Source organism: Capsella rubella, unplaced genomic scaffold (assembly GCF_000375325.1).
Source record: "Capsella rubella cultivar Monte Gargano unplaced genomic scaffold, Caprub1_0 scaffold_3, whole genome shotgun sequence".
Taxonomy (NCBI): domain Eukaryota; kingdom Viridiplantae; phylum Streptophyta; class Magnoliopsida; order Brassicales; family Brassicaceae; genus Capsella; species Capsella rubella.
The window spans coordinates 11,874,302-11,894,081 of NW_006238921.1; the positions used below are offsets into that span (position 1 = coordinate 11,874,302).

Sequence of the window (19,780 nt, forward strand, 5' to 3'; positions counted from 1 at the left end):
ATGGACAAGTCTGTTCTACCGACTCTGGTCCACCAAATCTGGTCCATCGGAACTGTTTATGATCTGCTGAAACTTCTTCGCCAGATTTGATTCACGGCAACTTTTTATCATCTGCCCGAACTGGTTTGCCGGATCTGGTCCTCCGCAATTCGAAACTAGTTTGTCGAGGCTGATTATGCTACACCAAAACTGGTTATGGTCTGTCGAAACTGGTTTGTCGGATCTAGTCCGTTGAAACTGGTTATGGTCCGCTGGAACTGTTATGGTCTGTCGAACTGTTATGGTCTGTCGAAATTAGTCCGTCAAAACTAGTCTGCCGAAACTGGTCCGCTGGAACTAGTCCACCGGAACTGTCTCGTCGGAACTAGTCTGCCGGAATTGTAGAGAGATTTCTTTGTTGTTGAAGAAAGAAAGAGAATATGAGAAAAGAAGAGAAAGAAAGAGATGAGAAGAAATAAAAGGAAAGAGAGAAAGTTTGAGTGAAGGATACAATTGTCATTTTAATTAGTTAAAGGTTTGTCATGTGGCATTTTAAAGAAGATTATATTGAAAGTGGCAATTCTTAGAAAAAATGACCATGTTCATGGCAGATAATATAATTTTCTCATTAATATTTATCATCGACATATCTAACACCCCCAGTTGGAAACCACATAATCTATTTGTATTATCAGAGAAATAAAAAAAATAGCCTTTGTTTGCCAAAAAAAAAAAAATAGCCTTTTTGGTGTACCATTAGAGAAGATTATATTGATAGTCACATTTCTCATAAGAAATGACCATGCTCATGGTAGAGAATATAATTTTCTCATTAATATTTATCATCAACATATTTAACACCCCCACTAGGAAACCACATAATCTATTTGTATTATCGGATAAATAAAAATATAGCCTTTTTGGTGTACCATTATTCAAAATTAATCAGTTAATCTGTCCATTTCTAAAACTGATCCTATTCAGATCTGAAAATTAATAAGGTTTCATAATATATGCTTTGATGATATTACTAGTCACCATTTGGACGCTTGATCCAATAATTCATAAAAGTTTTTTGTTTAAAAGTTAGTATAAAAGAATAAATACAATTTATCAGAGCCAGGTTTCGATCCTGGGACCTGTGGGTTATGGGCCCACCACGCTTCCGCTGCGCCACTCTGATTTGTTATAAGGTATTATAAAATTTTCCAACTTATTTTAATAAGGTATTTATAAGAATTAATTATATGAGATCTTACACATGTATAAAATTAATTTATGTATGCTTACATAGACATTTGTGTAGGACTGAGATCTTTTGAGGATTTTTTTCATAAGATTTTAGAGAGAAACAAAAATATTTCTTATCATTTTGCCATATTCACTTTTCTATTTCCCACTTCACATTTGTTATAACAAATGAAAACAGTTATATATATGTAGATACAATTATAAAGAATGATATAGTAAAGAGTGTATTACTAGAAAGGTAACTTTCTAGAAAGCATAAGCCAGAAAAGTAACAATATAAGAGTGTCGTGTTTCGGCACATATTTTGGCAAAAGATGACTAAACTAACCTAATAAAGTGAAATTAACCAACGAGGCGAGGATGTTAAGTAGTTTCAAATTTTAGTTACGTTAGGACGAGAGTTTTCGTTTCATTTGTTTTTGAATAGTTTTATGAAAGCGTAGTAAGTACGAGTGGTAGGAGAAGATAGGTGTTTGAACGTTTAGAGTGAACGGCAGAGAAACTGGTTGCGAAGAACCTTGATGATGGAGACAGGGGTATTGCAACATGCATCTTCCCCTTCTCTTCTCTTAAGCTTATCATATATGTAGACCTTCTAATTTTGTGAGATTTGATTAAATGGACAGGAACAGATGGATTATTTCACAATAGTGATTTGCGGGAGATGGCGATGAAGATCTAATGACAACCAAGTCATTGATGACGATGACGAACGATGCTCCTCACATTCTCAGAGATTTGTCCATCTACAAGTGAACGACTTGTTGAAGAAAAATGGACGTTACGATATATCCATCAACTTGTAAACATACCTTATGTGTAGGGATGTGTTCATCTACAAGTGAACAATTAGTAAAGGAAAAATGGATTGTGTCTATTAAGTAGAACCTATTAAGTAGATGTTCATTAATATAGAGGTGTATGTTGGTTAATTATGCATATATAGACACATGTGTGGATATATCCAGATGGACATAATAAATGAAACAAGAAAGAGGCACAAAAGAAAACAAAAAAGTATGAGAGTGAGATAATGCGACCAGATCGTATGTGGAGAAAGATCCCACATTGGAATATATGATGGGACTTAAGTAATATATAAAGGGTTAGAGCCAATCCACTCATTGCCAATTGGTTTTGAGTTGGAAGTCCATAACAAACCCTAATTTAACATGGTATCAGAGCTTTCGATCTTATTCTTATGAGTTAGGGTTTTTGTTTCCGATTCCATGGTTTTCATTTATTTTTTTTGATTTTTCCCTAAAAAAAAGAAAACAAAAAGAAAAAAAAAACGAGAAAAAAAAAGAAAAAGAAAGACGTGATCGGTAGGTAAATCACTTTTTTGGTTTGGCCATGTTTGGTTCTTAATTTCATATTAGCTAGCATAGTTGCTAGTTGGCGACAAGTTACGAGCCAATGACGGTTATAATATTTGTTATGATGGTCTTGAGTTCTTGACCATGACTCCAACGATGCTATGGAGATATGAAGATGATGATATCGCATACAGATACGATGCTAATCCTGCGGTGATGAATTTACCCAAGTTTTTTCATGAGCACGAAGTTCGGAGAACAATCATGACTTGTGATTTAAATTGATGGAAATACACAAAAGCTGTATTTTCCACTAATTCGACTGAACGACCGAGTATAAACGTCGATGATTTAACGGTTGGGTATTGTAGCCGCTTTGACCCTACGATCGGGTATAAACGTCGTTATTTATCCAACGGCCGGATGTTACAGCCGCTTTGACCCCACGACCGGGTATAAACGTCGATAATGACTCGACGGCCGAGTATAAAGCCGTTATTTTGAAGATTTGTCAAATCTTACACGTGTTACCACGTATGAGCTTGCAGGGGGTATTGGGAGATGGAGAACCGGAGATAGAACGAGATCGACGGTTGAGAAGACAAATTGAAGTTATGGAAATAAGAAGATATTATTCTAGAAGATATGTGATAAATAACAATATTAAGTTTAGGAAGATTAACATTATCTCTAGTTATATTATTTACATTTATGTTTATCATAATCTCTACATAAGAGAATGTAAGTTGTAACATTATATTCATGAGAGCCTAATACAATTCTTCCTTTAAACACTTTTGTGTTCTTTACTCTCATCAATTTATCAAATCGAGAGGGTTGATTGGGATAGAGTTTGACAGCGGAGAAGGAAATTGGCGGCGATGGTAAGAAGGGATTATGGATTTTATTTGATAGAAAATGAAGAAAATTGTAAGTTATAAAGTTGTGTCATATGGGAAGGAAGATGTCCATTGAGCATGATACCTTGTCTATAGGCTATTACGCATGGTTCATTAAGTAGAGTTCAATAATTAGATATCCATTATTAAAAATGTCAAAGTTGGTAGGTAGTGAACGGGTGGACATATCCACATGGACATAGTACGAAAGTGATCTAAAAATACGAAATGAACAAAAACAGATACAAGAACAAATACGAGAAGGAACTGAACATATTAACGATTTTATGAAGAGAAACTGAGTACTTATGTTTTATCTACAAAAAAACGAGTGACATAAGAGTAACGAAATAGACTTGACCGTAAAAAGAGGAAATAGATTCGACCGTCATCAAATACTATGTTTGAGAATATGACAGAAACAAAAATCAAGCGAACAAAAGAACAGAAAAACATAATATGTTTGAAAATATGAAATAGAAGAAGAGTGGCGAGGATGAAGAAGAACAAACAGTGGTAGGCGAGAGGGTGTTGTGTTTTGGTTACGATGGCAAATTAGAAATTATGGAAAATAATGAAGGCCATTTGTGCACAATATCTTTTGTAAATCATAGGCAAAAGACAAAGTTATTTTCTAGTGATTACTTTTCAAAAAGTGACTAAGAATGCTATTATCTGTATAATAAAAGTGAAATGTCAAGAAAATAGTGTTTCAGCATGATCTTCTTTTTTTCTCTTTTTAGCGATGAATAGTTTATCCACCAAATTTCTAATAAATCTAAATTCTAATTTCATTAAGTAGAGTTCAATAATTAGATATCCATTATTAAAAATGTCAAAGTTGGTAGGTAGTGAGCGGGTGGACATATCCACATAGACATAGTACGAAAGTGATCTAAAAATACGAAATGAACAAAAACAGATACGAGAACAAATACGAGAAGGAACTGAACATATTAACGATTTTATGAAGAGAAACTGAGTACTTGTGTTTTATGTACAAAAAATGAGTGACATAAGAATAACGAAATAGACTTGACCGTAAAAAGAGGAAATAGATTCGACCGTCATCAAATACTATGTTTGAGAATATGACAGAAACAAAAATCAAGCGAACAAAAGAACAGAAAAACATAATATGTTTGAAAATATGAATAGAAGAAGAGTGGCGAAGATGAAGAAGAAGAAACAGTGGTAGGCGAGAGGGTGTTGGTTTTGGTTACGATGGCAAATTAGAAATTATGGAAAATAATGAAGGCCATTTATGCACAATATCTTTTGTAAATCATAGGCAAAAGACAAAGTTATTTTCTAGTGATTACTTTTCAAAAAGTGACTAAGAATGCTATTATCTCGATTATAAAAGTGAAATGTCAAGAAAATAGTGTTTCAGCATGATCTTTTTTTTTCTATTTTTAGCGATGAATAGTTTATCCACCAAATTTCTAATAAATCTAAATTCAAATTTCATTAAGTAGAGTTCAATAATTAGATATCCATTATTAAAAATGTCAAAGTTGGTAGGTAGTGAACGGGTGGACATATCCACATGGACATAGTACGAAAGTGATCTAAAAATACGAAATGAACAAAAACAGATACGAGAACAAATACGAGAAGGAACTGAACATATTAACGATTTTATGAAGAGAAACTGAGTACTTGTGTTTTATCTACAAAAAACGAGTGACATAAGAGTAACGAAATAGACTTGACCGTAAAAAGAGGAAATAGATTCGACCGTCATCAAATACTATGTTTGAGAATATGACAGAAACAAAAATCAAGCGAACAAAAGAACAGAAAAACATAATATGTTTGAAAAAATGAAATAGAAGAAGAGTGGCGAGGATGAAGAAGAAGAAACAGTGGTAGGCGAGAGGGTGTTGGTTTTGGTTACGATGGCAAATTAGAAATTATGGATAATAATGAAGGCCATTTGTGCATAGTATCTTTTGTAAATCATAGGCAAAAAGACAAAGTTATTTTCTAGTGATTACTTTTCAAAAAGTGACTAAGAATGCTATTATCTCTATTATAAAAGTGAAATGTCAAGAAAATAGTGTTTCAGCATGATCTTTTTTTTCCTTCTATTTTTAGCGATGAATAGTTTATCCACCAAATTTTAAATAAATCTAAATCCTAATTTCATGATTTATTGTAGCTAGGCATGACCACGGTTACGTTTATCACGGTTACTGACTTAAGGATTATTAGCCAGCAGTTACGGTTATAAAATTTCTTTAACCATAACCTTAACCTTTATATATACGGTTAAAACGGCTACGGTTATATATAGTTATGGCTAAATATGGATTCAGTTACTTGATTATTATGATATAGTTAATATCATAGGAAATTTTATACTTTCTTAACATATAAGATAATATTTATTTTACAATATGAAATATATAATGTATTATATGATTCAATATTTATAGTGAATTAGTTAAATAAATGGGTTTTTTAATCAAACACAACTATAAATTAATTAATTAATAGTTCTGAACCTACAAATAACTAAACTAATTTTTTTATTTGATTAATAGAAATGAGTTGTGGAGTAGATTAAATTGACAAGTTGACACAAACTATTTAAAACATTGTTTTAATGGAATAAAATTTATTTTAAAAGTTTAACCGTACGGTTAATTATGTGATTAACTGAATGTTTTGATACGGTTATGATTAATAACAGTTACGATTAATATTTTTTTATAACCGTGACTAATTTATTTTGACAGTTAACGGCTACGGTTTTTTAACCATTTATACAGTTACGATTGAATAACAGCCCCGTTAAAATCATAATTACGGTTACAATTAGGTTTTGGTCATGCCTACTTGTAACGACGACTAACATGATCTCTCGTCCACATGGTTTTTCATAACCGACTGCTTCTTTAATAGTCGTACTACTGAGCTGAATTTCTTCTCTTTAATATGGCTGCTTAAATCTTATCTATACAACATATTCGTTTGGAGGAAAGTCAATCTTATCTATATTCTTCTATCTAGAGATAGTAACACAACTTTAAATAATGAGAAGCATATAATATACATCGTTGTATTAAATATGATCTAGTGACAAATCAAGTTGGTTATTGTAGGCTTTGTAGCATTGGCATTTTTGTATACGATAATTTTGGTACTCATTGGATGTCAATAAATTGGCCATCAAGTTAGATTAAGGCCCCATGCTTCAATCAAAGTAAGTTAGGAGGATTTCAAAACAAGACTTTGCTTAGTTTCTAACATATATAATTCTTACCAAATTGTTCAAAAGAATATTATGTACAATACTTCCAGAAAAAGAGACTCAAACTTAGTCTGCCTCGAGCTGCAGGAACCTGGACCAAACTAGGAACAAAGGTACAGTGCAAAGGCCAACGACTAACCACATCATCTAAACAAGTTTTACTGATCAACTTATCATCCTCCAAAAGATAGATCCAAGCCTGACCATTGTTGTCACAAGAACACACCGCGAGCCTCTTACCTTCGATGAAATAACTTGGCTGAGAGAAGCGTACAGTCTCTACTAAATCCGGCAACTTAGGACTTGAAAAAGACATATAATTCATCCAACCCACATTACTACCATCCTCAGAGTTAATCTTGTCCTTGGTCACCCAAATATCAATCTTCTTTGTGACAATGCATTGCTTTAGCAACGAAAACCAATCTCCCCTAAAGACCCTAAGGACAAGAGCATCCGCATCATGGTTTCTCCCGCAAGGTAGATTACAAAAATAATACATTATTTTTCTTGAAAAATCGAATTTACTAATGTGGTAGCCCAAGGGATCGGTCTTGTTACTAAAATAAACCCAATACAAAGTTCCATTTAAGGATACAGCAGTTTCAACACTAACAAGGTTTACGCTACTACTAATTCTTGACTTGTATTCTACCCACTTATCTAAGGAAAAGTCATAGGTTGTCCAAATTTCATTAGTATCTCTATAGGAAAAAACAACCATCTTGTATTTCTTATTGTTGCATACTATGCCGTTGAATACCATAAGAGAATCTATTACCCTCGGTTGGATCCATATACTTTGTCCTAACCAAGGGTTCCAAACAACAACTCCTCTCTCCTTGCGACATAGCAACAAATCATTGCAATCAACAAAGCTTTGAAATTTCAAAGGGTATGATCTTAAACCGGGTGTGCCTAAGGGTAACTCACGTACCACTACCACAGGATCGATGCTTACAGAATAAATCTTGCGTTTGGTTGCTATGATGAACCTAAACGTCTTCTTGTGATTGTTCATGAACCTCTTGTCCTCGAAAAGAGCGTTCCATTGCTTCGATACGGCTCTGAAGCGAACGAGAGCTTTGGGTGGCACACGAGAGAGTATCTCTTCGATCAGCTCCCATGGAAGATTCTTCAAATGCGCCATCTCTTTACCTAACTTAGGGTTTTCGTTGATTCCCTATATATATTTAAGTTTCTATCTTATATATAACAAATATTATCATTACATTTGTTAAATATTTATATGATGAACAAACAATAATAAAATTCATCAAAGCAAAAATAATATTTATACTTACGTCCGCCGTTAACAAAACCATATATTACTTCGTTTTATTGTTATTTAGATTTGTTTAAGATACCATATCTTTATTTACAACAAGAAAGCTCCTAAATAAATATATCCAAAACATGTTTAGATCACATTAGTTTTTTTTTTTTTTGAATAACTTAAAGGTTCTGAGCCAAATCCATACATCCTCTTAGACCCGTAATCAGAGTAGGTAATATAATCTCGTCCCAAGTATTACTCGAACCGATAACCTCTAAATATTACTTTACTAATTGAGCTATTATCACTTCATCTAAATTAGGGTTTTCGTTTTGTTTCTATCTTCTATTTGAAAAAAAACATAACATTGTATTATGTTAAATATTTTATCAAAGGAAAAATGTGTAGGTAATTAATTACTTTCGTCCGATCTAGTTTCGTTCACAAAACCATGTAGTATTATTTACGTTTTATTTAGTTATTATTATTTAGATATTGTTTGAGATATAATATCTTAACAAGAAAATTTGGAAAGGTGTTATTTGTTCGTGATTTAAACAGTTTTTAAATGATATAAATATGTTTGTTTTCATTGGGTTTGCAGAAAAATATACGTAACTATATATATCAAAATGGCCAAATAATGTATCGTTGTATTAAATATGATCTAGTGACAAATCGATTTAGTTATTGTAGAGTAGGCATTTTTGTATACGATAATTTTGGTACACAATGGACGTCAACAAATTGGCCATCAAGTTAGATTCATTGATATTGTGATTCGTAGACGGATCAACGAAACCCTAAGTTAGGTAAAGAGATGAGACACATATTTAGTACATATTACATATAGATTTTGTTTCTGAGAAATGCCCCTTTTGGTTTACCTTTTTCTAAAAATACCCCTCTTTTCTATCTATTTTCAAAAATATCTCTTTTCAAATATGAAAATTATAAACTTTTACATGGTTGGTAAGGTACATCAAGATCATCGTGACTACTGTGAGACTAAATTCACATATTTATAAGGTTTTAAAAGGTTATAAACGGCATTTGTATGGTTTTTATAAGGTTTTTATAAGGTTTTTAAATGATTTTTAAAAGATATTTATGAAATATATATGTAAATTTACACACATATAAAGATAGTTTGTGTCTTTAAATATATAGTTTTTTGATAAATTTCAAAATTTATAGTGATTTTTTAATAAAATTAGAAAGAGTGATATTTTTAAAAAGTGCTATTGGAAAAGGGGTAGTATTGAAATACCCCATCAATATTCAAGAGGATAAAGAACAACATAATAGTCATATTTCACTAAATGTTTTACATGTATATAGATATATATATATATATATATATTAATAATTTTTTTTTTTCCTCAAATATTAATAATATTTATATAATTATTGATTTTATAGTATCAATGGACCATATATTTACAAATTATTTTCTAAAAATATATTATATTTTTATTTTATTAACATCTATATAAAATTACATTGATCCCAACTTGAGACCGGGGTTATTAATTTATAAAAATAATTAATCTATAGAGGTTTTACTGTATGTTATATCTAACCGTTATCTATCATATACACCTGTGAAACTTCTTAAAAACATAAAAGCATATGAAATATACGTATGAGAATAAACTAAAACAATGTTATTTGAATTAAAAAAAATTATAGAATTTACAAGCTTATGTGAGATTTGAGATATGAGGGTTAGTGAGATGTGTGTTGCTATTTGTAGTTAAAACAAAGAGAGTAAAAAATAGTAAAAAAGTCTCTAGTTTAAGCAAAGAAAATCGATGGTAGTGAATATAAATACAAAAACTCAAATCAAATTCTAATCAAGAACCAAACATGTAATAAAACTAAACTTGTAACTGCACCAGTTCTTCTCTTTCGCCTCAAGGAGGAACCGGTATCAAACTGGGAACAAAGGTACAATGCATAGGCCAAGGATCAACAACATCATCTAAACGAGTTTTACTGATCAACTTAGCATCCTCCAAAAGATAGATCCAAGCCTGACCATTGTTGTCACAAGAACACACCACGAGCCTCATACCTTGGATGTAATAACTTGGCTGATAGTAGCCTACGTTCGCTGATAAATCCGGCAAATTAGGACTTGAAAAACTCATGAAATTCATCCAAACCACATTACCACCATCCTCAGAGTTAATCTTGTCCTTGGTCACCCAAATATCAATCTTCTTTGTGACAATGCATTGCTTTAACAAAGCAAACCGATCTCCCATAAAGACTCTAAGGACAAGAGCATCCGCGTCATGGTTTCTCCCGCAAGGTAGATTACAAAATCTATTCCATATTTCGCTCCAAAAGTCGAATTTAAAAATGTTGTAGCACAAGGGATCGGTCTTGTTACGAAAACAAACCCAATACAAAGTTCTATTTAAGGATACAGCAGTTTCAGAACTAACAGTGTTTATGCTAATACTACTCTTACCAGTTTTTCTCTTGTAGTCTATCCAAACATCTGAGTAAAAGTCATAAGTTGTCCACAAGTCATCAATGTGATCTTCCTTCGCAGGGGAAAAAGCAACCATCTTGTATTTCTTATTATTGCATACTATGCCATCAAATACCATACTTTGTCCTAAATGTTTTAAACTCGACTCGATCCATCTACTTTGTCCTAGCCATGGGTTCAAAACAACGGCTCCTCTCTCCTTGCCACATAACAACAATTCATTGCAATCAACCAACTTTTGAAGTTCCAAAGATTCTAAACCAGGTGTGCCTAAGGGTAACTCACGTACCACAATCACAGGATCGATGCTTACCGAATAAATCTTGGATTCAGTTGCTATGATGAACCTAAACGTCATCTTGTGGTTGTTCATGAACCTCTTGTCGTCGAAAAGAGCGTTCCATTGCTTAGATACGGCTCTGAATCGGACAAGAACTTTAGGTGGCACACGAGAGAGTATCTCTTCTATCAGCTCCCAAGGAAGATTCTTCAAATGCGCCATCTCTTTACCTAACTTAGGGTTTTCGTTGATTCCCTATATATATTTAAGTTTCTATCTTATATATAACAAATATTATCATTACATTTGTTAAATATTTATATGATGAACAAACAATAATAAAATTCATCAAAGCAAAAATAATATTTATACTTACGTCCGCCGTTAACAAAACCATATATTACTTCGTTTTATTGTTATTTAGATTTGTTTAAGATACCATATCTTTATTTACAACAAGAAATCTCCTAAATAAATATATCCAAAACATGTTTAGATCACATTAGTTTTTTTTTTTTAAATAACTTAAAGATTCTGAGCCAAATCCATACATTCTCTTAGGCCTGAAAACAGAGTAGGTAATATAATCTCGTCCCAAGTACTGATGATACATTTTTTGTTATTGTACTGATGATACATTTTTAAGTCCGGACACGTTAAAAATGATCGCGGATCGTGACTTCTTCATTCCAAAACTTGACATATAACTTCACTGACCCACACTTACCTCACAACTTGCTAAATCGATCGATGAATAAATCGTCTTTAAATAACGACAAAATATATTAATCGTTTTATGTATTTACATATATGAACTAGTGACCAATTGTTTTGTTTAGTCGCTATCTACCGACACTGCGACACACAAACACGTGTAGATGTGTAGATGATAGTTGTACATTAAAATTCCAACTATTAGTAAAACATAATGGGATAAACTGTTTAGTCAAAAATTAGAGAATTTCATCAAATTAAAATGATTAAAAACAATAAAATCAAATTAAATTTCACGTAATTTGTTCTATGACAAATATATAAACTCGCACATATGCATGTATTGACCCTATTATTAATAGAAGTGAAATAGATGGATATGTACAGTACTTGTACTACATTTATAATGTGTAATTATGTGGGAATATAATAGTCAAATACTTTTTGTGTGAAGATTTTATACTAACATTAAGATTGTGGTTTTTCTAAAATGAAATAAAAATCTAGAGAAGAAGAGGCATAGCATAACTAACAAAAAATATTAAAATGTTTAATACTCTTAAAGACCATATAGGTACCCCATGCTAATAAGGAGATTATAGAGAAAAAGATAGAAATTATGTTGTCGCATGTATTTATGCTATTGAATCATTAGAAGGTTATGGAATCATTAGAAGGTTATGGAAGCAGTAACTTCTTCTCTATACTTTGTGGATCCTACAAACATCGCCAAGTCGCATCCATGAAAGTTTTGCGTTATCGCTGAAAACTGCAGTAAACAATGACTCAATATACGTGTTTGGAAGGTGTGATAGTTCAAATCAAAATTTCTTAGAGGTCTTTGACCAAACCATAAACTCATGGAATAGAGTTGGTGTGCTTGAACAATTCAGAAACATACATTAATTTTCTTTGCCAAACTATTGTCTTGAGTGGAATGGCCATTTTCCTCTACAACCACGAGAATTGTTGCACTGTTTTTGATCCAAACATGGGATGTCTTTCTCGAAGGGGTGAATATGCTATGGGCGATATGTTGTATAACACATAATGTGTAATTAATAACCAACTCTTCGCATTTGGGGCCAGTTGCAAGATTGAATATTTTGATTCACAAGTCAGGACATGAAAACTGGTGAAAGGTTTACCAGCTTTTGACATTTTGAATCCTGGCATGTTTAACCTCAATGGAAAAATCCTCTTCATAATGCAGCAGCGACCTAACGTGATTTCTTTCACTTTTCTAACCTTGCAAATGTGGGAGCTTGAGATGTGGGGCACTGTCGAATCTTGGAACGATCTTGTTCAGAAGCATCCAACAACTATTGATGCAGTCGTCAGTGTAGAAACAGGAGAGGTAGTATATATCAGATTAAGATATACTACAAGAAAACATAGGATATTCCGACGACGGATATAGTCGGAAATTAGTCGGAAATAAGTTGAACACTTTTCCGAGTAATTTCCGACGACATTCGACGTAAATTAGTCGGAAATTATTTTAAATTTTGTCGGAAATTTGTCGGAGAACTGCGCAATTATTTTCAACTTTTCCGACAAAGTTTCCGACGAGATATTGTCGGAATTTAGTCGGAAATAAGTTGAACTCTTTTCCGAGTAATTTCCGACGACATTCGACGGAATATTGTCGGAAAATTCGTCGGAAAATTGTCGAAATAACACACGTGTACTTTGCAACTTTTTCCGACGGATTTCCGACTACATACGTCCGACGAAATTCCGACGAATTGTTTCCTCGTACAATTATTGTGTTTCCGACGACATTTTTCCTTCGACTTTCCGACGACCCTTTTTCGTCGGAAATTTATTCAATTTTCCGACGAGTTTCCGACTAAATTTCCGTCGTCGGGTAGTAGTCGGAAGTTAGTCGGACATTAGTCGCAAATTTTCCGACCAATTGTTTCGTCGGAATTGGTCGTCGGAATTCCTTATGTTTTCTTGTAGTGATATAGTTGTAGTCCATGTGCTACAAACTAAAGAGCATATTCATTCTAATTCTCTCTCATTTCTTATATGTACCTTCAAAATTCTTAATAGCTGTCTCTAGGATTTTATGGTTTTATCCATGGTCTTTGTTCCCTGATATTATTGCAAAACAAATAATTGTTTAGGACAAAAAACAAAAATTACTTTGTAAGGTTGGTTTTATCTATATGTGAAAGCATGTTTTACCTTAAGATCATGTAGAGCATCATATAAATTATTATTAAACTTAAAGATACTCATAAACTTAAATATATAAATGTCTCCGGGAAGACACAAACTCATATTTTTTATATCGTTTTAATATTTAAAGACACTCACTTTTGATGAACAATGTGGATGGTTAACAGCCATTGGCCTATGACGCCAGGATTTGTGATTGACATGTTGTAGTGAGCTGACGAAACAAGATAACATTACTAAAAATAAAATCTGTCAACATCATCAAATTTGCAGAAAAAGAAAGTGGAAATCATCAAAATGAGCCAAGTATAGTTACTGACCTAAACTAACTTGTCTGTACCGACCATCACACTAGCATGTTACTATGGATTGACACAATCTAGACAATACATATGTTTCTTCAGTGTCAAAACACAGAAGAAAATAAGAAAAAAAAAACATTAGGAAAAGGTAAAATGTTAACAGTAATTGACATAGCAGGAACTATTAAAGATCTGAAAAGTAGGATCTCATCTAAATTAACATTTTTGCAGCATTTTCTGAAAAAACCTTGGAATTGGAAGTTATTTACAAGGCTATACCATTGCATTAATTATTTAGTTAAAATTTTAAAAACTAATGATAATCATTTTTAACAAAATCCCTAAAATATCTCCTTAATAAATATAATATCATTTCAACTCCAATGTTTAAACTCCAATATAAAGAACAGCAGAATTTTTAAACTCCAATGTACACATTTGTTTTTTTTTTGGGTTTGCAGAAAAATATATGAAAATGGTGTAACGACGACTATATATGCACTTCTTGAATATGGCTGATTTGAGCCCTCTTAAATCTTATCTATTCTGCTAGTGATATCTACTAGTGATAATAAAACTTAATCGTAGTATTATACAAGATAGTGACAATTCCATTGGTTGCTGTATACCAACACATGTGTAGCATTGACATATATTTACAATAGTTAGTTGTATGTTTGAAACTTACTGTGTTTGCTTAGTAGCTAATCTGTTCGTACCAGGTTGAGCTGATCTTATTACGGATCTATTTGGAGTGTTTCGCTCCAAGAAGTTTTCTTGACATAGATTGACCAGATTAAATCTTATCTATATACTGCTATCTAGGGTTAGTAATACAACTTTAATAAAATATCATTGTATTAAAAATGTTCTAGTGAAAAATGGAATTGGTTATTGTATCATAGGCATTTTTGTATACGATAATTTTGGTGCACATGTAACACCATCACCTACAAGGATGCCAACAAATAGGCCATCAAGTTAGATTCATAAGCGGATTAAGGCTCCGTGCTACATCGAAGCAAGTAAGTATGCAAAGAACATGGTAGTGAATAAAAACACCAAAACTCAAATCAACTTTAGCTTTCTCTATAACGTACCAAACCAGAAGCAAACATGTAATAAAACTAAACTTGTAATTGCACCAGTTTTTTTCTCTCGTCTCGAGCAGGAACCTGGACCAAACTGGGAACAAAGGTACAGTGCAAAGGCCAACGACTAACCACATCGTCTAAACAAGTTTTACTGATCAACTTATCATCCTCCAAAAGATAGATCCAAGCCTGACCATTGTTGTCACAAGAACACACCGCGAGCCTCTTACCTTCGATGAAATAACTTGGCTGAGAGAAGCGTACAGTCTCTACTAAAGCCGGCAAGTTAGGACTTGAAAAAGACATATAATTCATCCAACCCACATTACTACCATCCTCAGAGTTAATCTTGTCCTTGGTCACCCAAATATCAATCTTCTTTGTGACAATGCATTGTTTTAGCAACGAAAACCGATCTTCCCTAAAGACCCTAAGAACAAGAGCATCCGCATCATGGTTTCTCCCGCAAGGTAGATTACAAAAATTTTCCAATTCTTCGCTCGAAAAATTGAATTTAGAAATGTCGTAGCACAAGGGATCGGTCTTGTTACTAAAACAAACCCAATACAAAGTTCCATTTAAGGATACAGCAGTTTCAACACTAACATCGTTTTCGCTACCATGACTAGTTGTTGAGTTGTAGTCTATCCACACATCTAAGGAAAAGTCATAGGTTGTCCAAATTTCATCACTATAATCATAAGTATAGGAAAAAACAACCATCTTGTATTTCTTATTGTCGCATACTATGCCGTCGAATTCCATATGAGAATCTGTTACATTCGACCCAATCCATCTACTTTGTCCTAACCAAGGGTTCCAAACAACGGCTCCTCTCTCTTTGCGACATAGCAACAAGTCATTGCAATCAACCAAACTTTCAAATTTCAAAGGGTAAGATCTTAAACCAGGTGTGCCTAAGGGTAGCTCACGTACCACTACCACAGGATCAATGCTTACCGAATAAATCTTGCGTTTGGTTACTAGGATGAACCTAAATGTCATCTTGTGATTGTTCATGAACGCCTTGTCGTCGAAAAGAGCGTTCCATTGCTTCGATACGGCTCTGAAGCGAACGAGAGCTTTAGGTGGCACACGAGAGAGTATCTCTTCGATCATCTCCCATGGAACATTCTTCCGCTGTGTCATCTCTTTACCTAACTTAGGGTTTTCGTTTTGTTTCTATCTTATATATATATAATAATATAATATAATATTATGTAAAATATTTTATCAAATGAAAAATGTGTTGGTAATTAATTTCTTTCTTTCTTTCTCTAGTTTCGTTCACAAAAGCATGTAGTATTACTTTTCGTTATATTTACTTATTATTGTTAAGAAGAAATTTTCAAAGGGTGGTATTGGTTTGTAGAATATCTATACTATAATTGCAACCCTCTCTTTCACATATGGGTTTTGATTTCTTAAAAAATAAATCAATTTGAAGTAAATTACTCTAATCGGAAAACTAAAAGCGATTTTAATCGCAGTTAAAAAATTTAAATCAAAACCTATAAGAAGCTCACCGGCTTGCTTATTTTTATTTATTTATGAACATCATACAAAGGAATAAAACAAAGGCATCTTCAATGAATGGTGCTTCTTGAATGGTGCTGCTTATATTACGCAACTAGATTTTAACCCGCGGTACACCGCGGGATAAACATTTGCTTTTTAATTCGTTTTTAAAAATTTATAGATTTTGTTGGAGTTTATTTAATAATTATTAAGATTTCATAATATCAATCTTAGGAAAGTCAAAAATATTTTAATATAAATTTGGTGTAGAGTTAAAATATTTATAACACCTAATCGTTTAAAAAGTTTCAAAATATTTTATCTATTTTAAACTTTATATGTAGTTAAAAAAATTTCTCGTCTTACAACTATTCCCGTCATATAATCCTGAAAATATTAAACTCATGTTTATAGTACCGTCATTCGTAGTTGGAAGGTTATAATCTTATTTATAAAAGTTTTGAGTCATTATCAAAACCAATCTACCCAATGTGGGATGTTATACATGCTAAAAAAAATTGTAATATATGTCCGTTTTAAAACATTCAAATTGCAATATGTGCAAAAAGAATTTTTATTTTTTATACATATGTTTTATGTAATAAAATAAATTAAAAACCAAATAAGATCGTATAAAGATTTTGAAGAAATATTTTAGAAATAGTAGAAAATAAGAAATGGTATTATATTTATTAGGGAGAGATTATAAAAATTTATTATTAGTTTTCAATTTTAACTAAATAGTAAATGTCAATGGCATTATTTGAAAATAGTTTGGAATTATTTCAAAAACTGATGTAAAAATGTTATAATAGATGTAAATGTGTTACACCCCGTCATGTGGGATCATCCGCCATGTGGCACACTCCACCACATGGCATCCTTAAAGCGCTGCAGTGCATCGACCCTAACCTCTCTCTTGTGGGCACAAACTGCGCAGCCCACTGGTCGCAGCCTCCTGGCCCACTAGGTAGGTTATTGGTGCGTCTGGCGTTACTCGAACCCAGGTCCTCACTCTTTAACAACCTTCCCACCGTGCAAGTTGTTACCAACTGACCCAACTGATTCTTGAAAACTGTTAATTAGTTTACAACTTTATATAACGACAAACATTTAATTGTTGTATTATATATGATATGACATTGACAGATCCATTGGTTGCTGTATACCAACACATATGTAGCATTGCCATTTGTATACAATTATTAGTTGTAGGTTTAGTAGCCATTTGTATACAATTATTAGTTGTAGGTTTAGTTGTAGGTCGAGTTGATCTTATTGCGGATCCATTTGTCAATCATTATAGCGAACAGCTGCTACCAATGATCTCAATCCATTGAATATCATATTAGCTAAGATGGAGAATTTGACCTCAATCATAGTTGGGGAACATTCAATCTAGTTTTGATTTAAATACAAAATTTGTAAGAAATTATTTGTCCAAACAAAAAAAGAGATTGAAAAATAGTAAAATCTCTAGTTTAAGCATATATAGAAGATGGTAGTGAATAAAAACACCAAAAAATTCAAATCGAATTTTTAGTTTTCACTTTAACGTACCAAACAAGAAGCGAACATGTAAACTAAACTAAATTTGTAATTCTACCAGTTCTTCTCCTCCACCCTCAAGCAGGAACCCGTACCAAACTAGGAAAAAAGGTACGATGCAAAGGCCAAGGATCAACCACATTATCTAATATAGGAGTTTTACTGATCAACTTATTTTCCCCCAATATATAGATCCAAGTGTGACCTCTCTTGTCGTTAGAGCACACCACAAGCCTTTTATCTTCGATGAAGTAACTTGGCTGAGAGTCGTATATGGTCTCTGCTAAATCCGGCAAGTTAGGACTTGAAAAGGTCATGTAATTCATCCAAACCACATCACCACCATTCTCAATCTTATCCTCAGTAACCCAAATCTTAATCTTCTTTGTTACCCTGCATTGATTTAGCAACGAAAACTGATCTCCCTAAAGACCCTAAGGGCCAGGGCATCCCCACAAGGTAGATTACAAAAATATTCGAATAATCTCCTCGAAAAATCGAATTTACTAATTTCGTAGGACAAGGGATCCGGCTCTTCACTAAAACAAACACAATACAAAATCCCATTCAAGGATACAACACTATCAAATATGTTTGTGATATCATCATCACATATACTATCATTACCAAGGTCTATCCAAACATCGGATGAAAAGTCATAGGTTTTCCATAAGTCACTCCCAAGGGTAAAAGCAACCATTTTGTATTTCTTATAGTCGTATACCATACTGTAGAATGACATACAAGGATGTTTTATCCATCTACTTTGCCCTAACCAAGGGTTCCAAACAACGGCTCCGTTCTCCTTGCCACATAGCAACAGGTCATTGCAATCAATCAATTTTCGAAGTTCTGAAGATTCTAAACCGGGTGTGTCTAAGGGTAACTCACGTACCACTATCACAGGATCGATGCTTACCGAATAAACCTTGCGTATGATGAACCTAAACGTCATCTTGTGGTTGTTCAAGAACCTCTTGTCGTCGAAAAGAGTGTTCCATTGCTTAGATATACGGCTCTGAATCGGACAAGAACTTTAGGTGGCACCCAAGAGAGTATCTCTTCGATCAATTCACTTGGAAGATTCTTCATCACATCACACGCGCCGTCTCTTTACAAACTTAGGGTTTTCGGTTTTTTTTTTTTGTTTTTTTAGTTTTAATAAAAAGAAGTACATTATAAAATAAACATCACTAATGATACTAATTACATTCAATTTTCATTACAAATATAGGTTTTAAGGAATGAATTAATAATAATAAATAAGGAAAAAAATGTGAAATACTCATTTATTCAATTTAATTAAATTATAAAAAGAAAATACATTATTAATTTTTTTAAAAAGTTTAGACCAATCAAAATAAACATAGAAGATTTGATATCTAACTTATCATATGATTATATTGGTGTGCAACAAATAACTCATTCTATCATTCATATACAATAAAAAATGTAGATTTTTTTCTGCATATGCCATGATTGAATTTTTGAAGAACGAATATAAATTGTTCAACTTATAGAGAAAAAAATTGTAACTGGTCAGAATTTTAATAAAATTTTATATACTAAAATAAAATTTTAAAATCTTTTAATTTGGAACATTTAAAAATAATTTAACTTACTATTTTTTATAAATATCATAAAATGCTTAGAT

At 32.6% G+C, this 19,780-nt stretch overlaps 3 protein-coding genes, 1 non-coding gene and 1 pseudogene across 4 annotated transcripts; all 5 read right to left on the reverse strand.

Annotated features, from left to right (window-relative positions):
- Nucleotides 1-1,090: 1,090 nt before the first annotated feature.
- On the reverse strand, nucleotides 1,091-1,162 carry TRNAM-CAU. Its single transcript has one exon. It is a non-coding gene; the product is annotated as a tRNA-Met (tRNA).
- A 5,573-nt stretch (nucleotides 1,163-6,735) lies between these two features.
- LOC17892484 (F-box protein At2g14710) lies at nucleotides 6,736-7,854 on the reverse strand. The gene has a single exon (XM_006300062.1). The coding sequence runs from the start codon at nucleotides 7,852-7,854 to the stop codon at nucleotides 6,736-6,738; it is 1,119 nt and encodes a 372-aa protein (XP_006300124.1).
- Nucleotides 7,855-9,896: 2,042 nt separating this feature from the next.
- LOC17893428 (F-box protein At2g14710) lies at nucleotides 9,897-10,985 on the reverse strand. The gene has a single exon (XM_006299027.1). It carries the CDS (start codon nucleotides 10,983-10,985, stop codon nucleotides 9,897-9,899), a length of 1,089 nt encoding a protein of 362 aa, XP_006299089.1.
- A 4,108-nt stretch (nucleotides 10,986-15,093) lies between these two features.
- On the reverse strand, nucleotides 15,094-16,209 carry LOC17891433 (F-box protein At2g14710). Its single transcript, XM_006299273.1, has one exon. The coding sequence runs from the start codon at nucleotides 16,207-16,209 to the stop codon at nucleotides 15,094-15,096; it is 1,116 nt and encodes a 371-aa protein (XP_006299335.1).
- Nucleotides 16,210-18,203: 1,994 nt separating this feature from the next.
- Nucleotides 18,204-19,218, reverse strand: LOC17892901 (annotated as a pseudogene).
- Nucleotides 19,219-19,780: the final 562 nt, after the last annotated feature.